Genomic DNA, 10,562 nt, shown 5'->3' with positions numbered 1-10,562 from the left:
AGAATTCTATAGTAGAAGATTTAATTGAACAATTGAATAAAAACGAGCGTACAGTGTTCTCCATTTATTAAGAGAGCTCGTCGTGTAATTTTATTATCAAGGCACTTTGTTAGGCAGCTCTGATTTAAATCCTGTATTGCAGGTTATTAACCGCTTACAGACGCAAAGGCTATTCTTTTGTAAAAGAATTTTGAGAATTCGCGGTTTGATGTCTCAAGTCATATGACTGGAACAGCTACCGGTAACAGGAGATGGAGAAATACCCTACCCTGTCTGTAGGCAACATAGTGAATACGCCTGTTTGGAGTAAGTCTGTAGGAGAAGAAAAAAAAGGACTTTCGCTGACTTGTCGACCTAGTTCTGATAACGTTTAGAAAGATTTGACCCGCTATTTATTTAGCCATTTTAAAACATTATCACTTCAATGTTTAACACACTGTTAACTTTTGTAAAACGCACAGTTTTGCGTGTTTTCGTCTATTTTACAGTAGCCCAAAGCCTCCGTTATTTTGCGCAGTAGGGGTAGCATCACCGAATCCACCGAAGAACCACGTCACTGTCAAACTTGGGTTTTCTCCTCGAAGTTGGATCATTCGTCCATCGTTTTCGTTTGGGTAAAAGTTAGAAAGGCAAGGAGATGATGACGGGATTTCGATTGAACATGGCACCTCTCAAAGAACCGCTGGGGTTTATCAAACTTGTGGAATGGGTAAGTAAGGAGGCATTTACAGTTTTAACACTGTACAACCCAGGGATTTTCACTTGAGCTCGGGGATACGGCCTGATTGGGTTTATTCTTTTCTGGCATTTGTAGCTACATGTTTATTACATTTCTTTACGGTATTAGAATAACGTAGCTTCTTAATGTTGCAGAGTTTTTGCAGGAAACTCAGTTTTACTTTGAGAAACTTTGCCAGGTTCTCTTGCACAAATGATCATACTTGCCCTTCAAATGAAAGGCAAATGTTATACATTAATCCCCTTCTCACTAATATTTTACTGCAAAGAAGCTCTTCAAATGATTTACAACTTTGGGCCTAGCCTCTGCCTATGTAGTAGTTGTTTTTTCAGAGGATAAACCTCAACCAGAAAAGTAAAGTAGCCTACACACTTTTATGAACAATAACCATTCCTCATTTTGTTCTGGAGAAGTCCAAAATGTCTTGGTCAAGAAAAGTCAAAGTTTTACTCCAAGCAGAACTCGGGTCAAAGGAATTCACTGTGAGCAGGAACAAATTGAGTTACCAGCTCAGCTTCTCTTTTTCCCATTGCAATGCTTAAACACTCTCAGGCAGCCAGCAACACCCTAGTCACCTGACTCCAGATAGCGCTATGTTCCGAAAGCTCGCTGATGCTGACTAAGAAGCGATGGCATTGTTAAAGGAGGAGAGTCAGGAGAGATGTGATGGGTCGGTAAACAGGAAATGGCAGGCGTTGACATCTGGGGAAAAACATCTGGAGAGGGGCAGCAAGGCGGTTGGGTCTCAGTGAGGTGAAACTGCAGAGCGACAGGCCCCAAACTGGACGGTGACGACGTCATTGCATGCTCAAGCAAGGCCGTGCTGACTGTATGCTGACCGTAGCAGAACTTAAGCATCGAATGAATAATATTCTCTGCAGACACATTTCGCATCATCTAATTGAGAACCATATGTTGTTCATTTCAAACACACCCAATGCCGCCCGAGAGGACATTTTGTAACAGAGACTCATTGTGACTGGCTTGCAGCTGTTGAAGCATATCAGGCGTCTTTAGACAGAATGTCTCGAACATGCAAAGTTGGCATGTGAACGAAGGAAGATTAAAAGCATTCCTTTTGCTGACATAATCTAAACACGCTCAAATCGAAAAGCAGTTCTCTCATTTATTTATCCAAGGTCCTCCCGCTCTGATACCGTGTCTAAGGCTAAATCCATTAGGGATGTCCCCCATAAATCATCAGCTAACTTTTTGTTTGTCTTCATGGTTTCTCTCTCTCCTCACAAGCTGACGGCCATATTTGCTTTTGGGAGCTGCGGAGGGTATTCAGGGAAGAACATTGTGTCGATCTTCTGCGGCGAGGGGAGGAACGAGACACTCAATGCCACTTTCAGTTACCCCTTCAGGCAAGTACTCATCATTTCCTCTCTGGCTCGAATGTGTCACTGTCACAACTTTAAACAAAGCACCATTGCCACTAAACACCTATTACACACCAATATCTATCGAGGTTACCAAGCAATAGAAGCAATGGAAAAGCATGCATACTTAGTAGTAGTGGTTGGATGGTATTCATCTTCAACTCACTTGTGTCTACAGTACAAAGTGCCTAAGAGGGTAGACCAGGGACTAGGGGGTCCACTGGGGTTTGTCAAAGGCTCAGGATAAAAAGCTTTGATGGGTCGTGTCACCCATTATCACCGGATTTCCTGCCAAAGGATTCCAGGAAGTCGTTGTTTAGATTACAGGCAATAAGAACGTATAAGGGGACCCGACGGATCCCTGAGGGAAGCTCATTGGCTTAGAAGGTGAACGAGTGCCTCTTTGTTCATACTATGTCCATGTTAGGCGGAACCCAAAAAACCTTCGCTATGACCCAACACTCACCTTCAGATCACAAAAGTGTTCCATCCTCCGTTCCTGGGATGTCAAGTGCTTCGGATTCTCAACACCCCAACCCCCCCCTCCCTCCCCCCAATGCCTCTATGTCTAGGTTAAGCCATGTGCCTCTGGTTGAGAGCAACACCACGCTGTGCAATCGCACCGTCGCCTCGACTCACCTGGTGGGCGACTCGGCGTCCTCGGCCGAGTTCTTTGTGGGCATGGCCATCGTCTGTTTCCTGTATGCCATGTTGGCTCTGCTGGTCTACCTGGGATACATGCACGTCTACAAGAACTCTGACTTTGGACCCATGTTTGTGAGTGTGGTCCCTTTTCGTCCTAGTGGTAGCTTGTGCCATGTGGTACTCAACTTGGACATTTCAGTAGCCTGTGTCTCCAAGGTCGCATCAATTGATCAAACTTACCGTGGACAAAGAAACCAATTGACCCCTTATCAATTCATTTCACATCATAAATAAGACTTGTCATTGAATAAGTGATTAATTAGTCATTGAGCTATGTAGTTTATCCTGGCATTTTTTCCCCAATGTATATTGTGTTTGTCCCTTCTGAATGTCAGTTTGTGGACTGCAGAAGAAGTAGATAGGTGTAGTCTCACTTTGAGTGTACATTCCCTTGTTCTTCAGGACTTTGGTCTGACGGCAACCATAGCCTTCCTGTGGCTGGTGTGTTCCTCCGCATGGGCCAAGGGTCTGCAGAACGTCAAGGATGCCACCAGCACCACTGGCATAATCTCCACCCTGGCACTGTGCAAGACTGAGGACGTCACCTGTGAGGTCTCCCAATTTGCCAACATGCGCACCCTTAACGTCTCTGTGGTAAGAAACTGTGTCTCGACCGGAGTTTGTTGGAAAGAAATAAGTACTTGTAGTGGCTTTTATTTGACTGGGTTGTGCCAGACAAGAGTAATCCAACACGGATAAGTGATTCCGAATGGTCTCTCTTTCATCAATCCGTGTGTCTGTTTGTGTACGTGTGTGCTTCTCTCCACAGGTGTTTGGGTACCTGAACTTGCTAGTGTGGGCAGGGAACGCCTGGTTTGTTTACAAGGAGACCCGCTGGCATTCTCAGAAGTACTCCGCCCAGCCAGGCTCTGGAAGGGCACAAGCCCCGGCCCCTATTTAAGGCCACCCCACCCTTCTCCACCTACCGAGGGGCCCATAGTCTTCTGGAAATGGCAACGCTAAGACGGACAAGAGAGTCAATATTTTCCGAAGTAAGAAATGGCTCGAGCTATTTCTTATGTCAGGGTCGAAAATTCATGTTTGTTTCTAGTGGTTTGGGGTTAGCCAGGGTATAGAGGAGGAAAGAAAAACAACTGTCATGCTATATCTAGTAAGGCCAGATAGTGATGGTTTATAGAAGACCCGGGCATCATAGATTGAGAGGGGTGTGATGTCATCAGTCCTCTGCCCTCATTCTCAACCCACACTCAAACCCCTCCCCCTCTTCTCATACTCACTGTGGTAAATAATCTGTCCAGACATGAAGACTACCTAGGTCTATTGGTCGCTGTGCCTTATTCGACCATATCAGTGAATCTGCCTTTTTAATACTTATGCCTTCAGAAGGATCCCCAATCTGCTATAGTTTCTGGTCCAAAGCATTCCAAATCAATTTTTTTATGTGTTTAGGTTTAGGTGCAATAAACATGCCAATCGTGTTATATATCTAACCCAGCCATGAACCCTATTATTTTGAGGTACAGACTATGTTTTTTGGGGTTTATTTTTTATTTTTTATATTGCACTGCGCTTCTATGTAGTGCATTCAATGTATTCTTTGGCATTCCCGATGTACATTCACAAGGCTTCATGTTGTTCACTGTCCAGGTATTAGGACTATGTATATTTTTTTTCCCTTCATTTCAGATCATGCAGGAAATTTAGATATTGTCATCTTCCCATATTGTTGTACTTGTTATGCTCAATGAATATTTTTTTATTGTTTCATATTTGGTGACTATATGTGTATTGAGTATTTGTATCTAGTATTCTACTACTATTTTGTGTTCTACTTGTTGATCCAGCACCAAAAACAAGTGCACTGTGCTTTTTGCACAACTGATAATGATTAGTTGTTTTAGCATTGTTGATATGTAACTTGGTGTGCTTGGGCACTCGAGGCCAAAGTTTATGTTTGTTTGTTTGCATATGTGTGTGTGTGTGTGTCTGTGTGTGTTTGTGTGTGGTATGCTGGTTATATCTTTGCACTCTATAATCTTGTAATCTGTGATCAACTATGGCTTTTGAATATTTCAGCTTTTAACCTGCTATTCAGGAAAAAGGAAGCCCAACCATTGTCCTGAAATCATCCAAATTATGAATGTCCTCTTTCTGTCATTCAATTATTATTCTTTTTGATATATTTAGGGTGACTTTCCATTGTTTTGCAAAAGTAGCGAGTTTCTGACCCAAATAAATATTCCTGGAGGCATAGGGCTGCTTTTGTTCTCCCGTGCATCCTGTGACCGCACTCGTAGCTGTTTCGTCGATGGAACAAACACAACATTATGGTGATTTCCCCCCTAGTGTGTGTGCTTGTGTATTTGTGTGAGTGTTATTGGAGGCCTACAGTGACATGGTCAATTATTAGACACCCATCTCTTCTCTGATAACCTATCCGCCAGCTAAGTAGTCTGCACGCCCAATCATGTGCTCTATGGAATGTCAAAGTCACACACATTGATTCGGTTATGGCGTATTTTGGTTCGACTATGTTGATGATTTAAGCCTGACGCTCTACATCTGAGGCCGCAACATTTTGTATTTTCACCATCAGGAATGTCACGCATTCATCCCACACATGAGAACATGTGATTTACTAGATATGCTAGATGCCTTATAAATCCATCAGTTCGACATACTTCATGACACATCAAAGGCAAAACGTGCGTTGTCAACTTCGTCTGTTACTTTCTTCTAGGGTGGCCATTTTCATGTTTTACCACTAGAGGTCAATAGCAGGTTATATCCCCCAAATGTTAAATTCCCCCTGGTAACAACTCCTGGTGATAACCTATTTGATCTAAGATGTTTCAATGGCAGTAGGCCTATTTGAAATTATTCGCAAGACATGCAGGACATGTTAAATGCAATGTTCAAGCTTAATCTGAGCTACCAACCTGGCTACATAAAAAAAAAATGTGGATTAAGAATAAACGGTTCCTTTGCGACCCCAATTGACCAATAAATGCATTACATACTGGTATTTTGTTACTGATCTAGAACTACTGGGCCAGCTTTACACCATTGACTTTACATTTACATTTATTCATTTAGCAGACGCTTTTATCCAAAGCGACTTCCAAGAGAGAACTTTACAAAGTGCATAGGTCACTGATAATAACAACAAGATAGCCCCACAGCATTGCGGGTAGTCAAAAACAAGAAGTACATATTGCAAACAACCAAAAAATTGTGCTAAAGGGAAGAAACCATAAGAGCATGTAGTTAAACAAGTTAAAATTACACAACATTAATCTCTAAGTGCAGGTGTACCTGTAGGAAAGCAATAAAAATAGGATTAAATTACATTAAAACAATGTAATTACTGAGATAGTTTACAAGGGTCAAATAAACATACATTTGCATTTATTTGTTAACACATTTAAATGTTTTACTTTACTTCAGTTTGCAGTAAATGCCATTCATGAGTGAAACACATTAGGATCCAAGTGCATGCACATTAACCCCCTATTGAAAGACACACACATACATCCATTTGATCAATATTCCCCAACGGGCACATTCGAATAAAGCAATGGAGCGGGTTGTGGGAGGGCTGGAGTGTGGAAGCAGGTCTGTTTAATTTAAGTTCTTACCGATTGGTGAGTGAGATCATTCTTTATGAGGTATAAACCAGGAGGGGAAAGGGTATGGAATCAGGACAGGGCTGGGGTCAGGTTCAATTTACACGTGTTATCCGAATTGTTGGCCAAACCACTAAAGGCCTGCATGTTTTACATCATCACCGTTCATCATTGTCAAAGCTTTAACGGTGTAAAAATGCTTACATTCAGTAAGTATAAAATAAAAATAGTCAAATAAAAAACAAATTTTACAGTGATTAGCCTGAACACTGGTTTGAACTTAAACTTTTTTTTCAAACTGTAACTCCCAGCGGCCAGAAGCCGAGCGAATACGAAAAATGACGATAATGACGTCAGGCGCTGTGCTAGTCTCGTTTCGCTTACTGCGAAGGAGAGGAAAAAAGCAAGCTACAAGAAGGAAGAGCAATGGCGACATTGGATCGCCAAATACCAAGTCCGGATACGTTTCTGTGTAAACCTTGGTCTACCTTCGTTAAAGCAACCAAATTACAGTATTTTGACAGTAAGTGTGCACATTAACGATGTCGTACATTTTTGTGACACGTGTTGTAACTGTGTTGTTAAACTGAGATTGAGTTAAACTCGTGTCCTCTTCCATGCATCTGTCAAAGCTGAAAGAAACAAAACAGAAACTCTATCATTATAAATAGAGTATGTACAATACAATTTCCTTTCGAGGAATCTGAATTGGCAAAGTCAGCCACTCATAGGCACTTTTGGTACGCTAGAATATGTAACGGTTGGTGAGTAATCGCTAAGTTTCTTTGCTAGTTGGTTTTGACAGCTCCTCTTGATTTACTGGAAGGCACATAGCTAGCTAATTAGCTCATAGCAGCCTGCTGCTTGTGTGTTAGCTCGATCCAGCATGGCTGCATGCATGGTCCGTCATTGACTCCAAAGTTTTCCTGCACCCGTTGTTATTCTGAGTGCATTGACAATGTTTATTCATTCCGATACAGATTCTCCCTTCGAAGACAGTGTGAAATACCTGATCGACAACAAAGATGCAATAAAACTCAGCAGAGAAGGTAAGATAAACATGTGGTGCTGTCACGCTCATGACAACGTGTTGTTATTGTCTGTGACGACACTCTGCTGCTCCTTCTTCGGCAGATTTCAGACACGCAACTAGCTACATACTTTATGCAAAGTACGTGAAAAGCTAAGATTTGATAGTGGAACAGAATGAAAAATAATCTATTCGCTATCTTTCTCAGTGTACACATTAGAATAATGTGAACATAGAAAAAAAAGAGGTGGTGTCACAATTAGGTTAGGTTCTGTACCATTTCTACGAGTGATAACTTAGACCATTTCAGTGAGCACTGCCATGGCAGCCATTGTAGTTAGCCATTCTGTAGCCAACTGCTACTGTATGTCTCACAATATTACTCACGCCCATTATCTCAAGTACCATATGACCTCCTCTTGCCATCTAACTCTCAGCCAGACAGCACTGTAGTCCCTGGAGCTATTGACCCATAGCCTATAGTCCGGTCATCTGAGAGTGGGAGGGAGAAAGAGACACACACACACACACACAGGTCCAGCAGATGAGGTCAGGCAGTACCGAAGGATGACTGACGGCAGCACAGCCCGACCGCATAATCATCTCTGGAAATAGTGACTGGTGCCGTGCCCCTTGGTTCCGTGTTGCTAATCTGCAGTCTGTCGCAGAGTGTCAGCAGCAGCGTTGAACCCCCAAGCTGCTGTCATGTTGTATGGAGAGGAGTTGTAGCCCAAGCTTGTCTGACGGGTTGAAACATCAAAAGATGAGAAGGTTCAAAAAACGCGACTCATTCACAAAAAAGGAGTATTTGTTTTCGGTTGCCGGGCTTTGGCACGGCAGTGCGTTTGGCAGCGTCCGCACAGGGGTAAGCTCCACACTCTGTTCTTATTTGCCTTGGCTGAGACAAAGGAAATAGCATTTGTTCTTTGACAAGCACGGCAGTCGGCGCTCCGCTGCGTTGCGTGGAACTTGCCGGACGATAGGTTTCGGACGATAGGTTCACCCCCTCACCCCCCACCCCTTCACGACCCCCCCCCTCTCCACACACCCTTATCACCCCCTCCACCCCCCCCACCCCTTCCACCACACACGCAACTACTTCGTAAAACCCCAAAACGTTTTGGTTTGATTCACCTTAGAGGGAAGAGCCCCACCGCCCTGGGTGTTTTTGTGCGCGCTGACACGTCGAGCTGGGGGGGGGGGGGGACGACACGTCGACCGCCGCCTCTGGTCCTCTTTAACCACGCGAGGAACCGGTCCGCACCACAAACTCGACATCGCTGGTGTCTACCACCAGGCTCATTGCCTTTTGGGCAGGGAGAGAAAATGGCCGCCGCGTCCCTGACCGCGTCTGCACCCTCCTAGGTGCTCCGGATGAGAGGAAACCGACAATCTGACAGTTAGGATCAAATGTTCAGACAGCGGCTCTGTTATCTCTTCTTATGAGTCATAAATAACCCCCCCCCCCCCTGCTAGTAAGTGTGGTGTCTCTCTCAATGGGCCAAATGAGGAGGTCAGCCGTGGTGAGTGTGACAGGCAGAGGGTCGTGTCGTTCCCCCCCCTGTCCCGTGGTTGGACGAGCGTGTGAACAGGGAAGCGGGCCAGACGGCCCCGCTCTTTTGGACGTCGTGTGTCTCCGTGAAGGAATCCGGCGCCGACGGCGCTCGAGCTGCAGCGCTACATAAGCTGTACATACCGTGCCAGGCTCACATGCTGCTTCTGTATGCTAGTGCTGTCCCTGATAACGGTCTCTCCCTCTCTCTCTCTCTCCCTCCCGCTATCTCTCTCCCGCTCTCTCTCTCTCTCCCGCTCTTTCTCTCGTCTGTCTACCCTCCCTACTTTCTGTCATTGCTTTTCTTTGTCCCCCTAATTCTGTAACCCCCCCCCACTCATGACCTCTACCTTCCCCTGGTGTTTTCTCTTTGTCTCACCCCCTCTCTCTCTCTTTTACATTCTCTCTCTCTCTTTCTCTCTCTCTCTCTCTCTCTCTCTCTCTCTCTCTCTGTCTCTCTCTCTCTCTCGTTCTCATTCTCCTCGTTCTCACCCCCAAACCCCATTCCAGAGATGCACGTGTACGGCCAGCGTCCCACCCAGGAGGATTTCTGCCTCGTCGTCTGCCATGTCTGCAACCAAGTGGTCAAACCCCAGGGAATCCTGACCCATTACGGTAGGAGGCCCGGAACCCACACGGCCGCGCCCGGAGTTCCGCTCTGCCAAACGGCCTCACGCCCAAACACTGCCAGACACGGGCGAGGGAGAAAGGGGGGAGGGAAACAAAAAAACACTGCTTGAAGATCCTTTCAAAACAATGCTCGTGCTTCACTTCAGCTGATTGTTCTCTGAGTCTAGACACCTTTTGGAACTTTTTCATATTTTAAATTTTTTAGAAAAAGTCAGATGGAAGGAATGAAGTGTATGAAGGGGCACTCAACCCCAAAATATCTTAGTCCATGTAGGTTACTTTGAATTTTCTTTTTGTACAAGCTATAGAATGTCCAGGGTATTTCTGAAAAAAACATTTGCTTGATAGTTCTTTCAAAGGTATTTGAAAGGTTTTTCAAATAGTAATGAATCCCAGGTGAGCATGCGAATTTCCTCTATGTAGTAAAGCTTGGCTGAAATGGTTTCCACCGCAGTATCTTGACACAACCGACAGTGGATGGACACGACCATGTAAAATACATTGAGTTTGGCCATTGTAGTTTATTTGGGAATGACTGGGAAAAACAGTTACAGTTACTAAACCAAGTGTCTGTGTTTATATTTGCAACGAGCCCAACACTAGACCTTTACCTTCTCCCTTTCTCCAACCCTCTCTCTCTCTCTCTCTCTCTCTCTCTCTCTCTCTCTCTCTCTCTCTCTCTCTCTCTCTCTCTCTCTCTCTCTCTCTCTCTCTCTGTCTCTGTCTCTCTCTCTCACTCCCTCTCCATTCTTTTGCCTCGCCCTCGCTCTCTCACTCTCGCACTTTCCCGCTCACGGTCTGTTTCTCTGTTTGTTTGTTTACGTTTGAGCTGAGCCCTCGCAAGTGCGCTCACATCTGCTGCCGGCAGCATGTGCAAAGGATCGAGCTGTGTGGTTGTGCAGAAAGAGTCAGACACACACACAGCTTCAGGCTGTGT

At 44.6% G+C, this 10,562-nt stretch overlaps 2 protein-coding genes across 2 annotated transcripts; both read left to right on the top strand.

The window, feature by feature from the left end:
• The first annotated feature begins 274 nt into the window (after positions 1-274).
• Positions 275-5,040, top strand: sypl1 (synaptophysin-like 1). The gene is made up of 5 exons (XM_047016449.1): positions 275-709; positions 1,988-2,106; positions 2,694-2,898; positions 3,229-3,420; positions 3,596-5,040. Exons 1-5 carry the CDS (start codon positions 638-640, stop codon positions 3,725-3,727), a joined length of 720 nt encoding a protein of 239 aa, XP_046872405.1. The 5' UTR covers positions 275-637; the 3' UTR covers positions 3,728-5,040.
• A 1,769-nt stretch (positions 5,041-6,809) lies between these two features.
• On the top strand, positions 6,810-10,301 carry LOC124464555 (ataxin-7-like protein 1). The gene is made up of 3 exons (XM_047016450.1): positions 6,810-6,936; positions 7,394-7,462; positions 9,506-10,301. Exons 1-3 carry the CDS (start codon positions 6,840-6,842, stop codon positions 9,733-9,735), a joined length of 396 nt encoding a protein of 131 aa, XP_046872406.1. The 5' UTR covers positions 6,810-6,839; the 3' UTR covers positions 9,736-10,301.
• Positions 10,302-10,562: the final 261 nt, after the last annotated feature.

The sequence above is a fragment of the Hypomesus transpacificus genome, unplaced genomic scaffold (assembly GCF_021917145.1).
Source record: "Hypomesus transpacificus isolate Combined female unplaced genomic scaffold, fHypTra1 scaffold_379, whole genome shotgun sequence".
In the NCBI taxonomy this organism is placed as follows: domain Eukaryota; kingdom Metazoa; phylum Chordata; class Actinopteri; order Osmeriformes; family Osmeridae; genus Hypomesus; species Hypomesus transpacificus.
The sequence above is the reverse complement of the archived record's forward strand: the minus strand, read 5'-3'. Positions and strand labels throughout refer to the sequence as shown.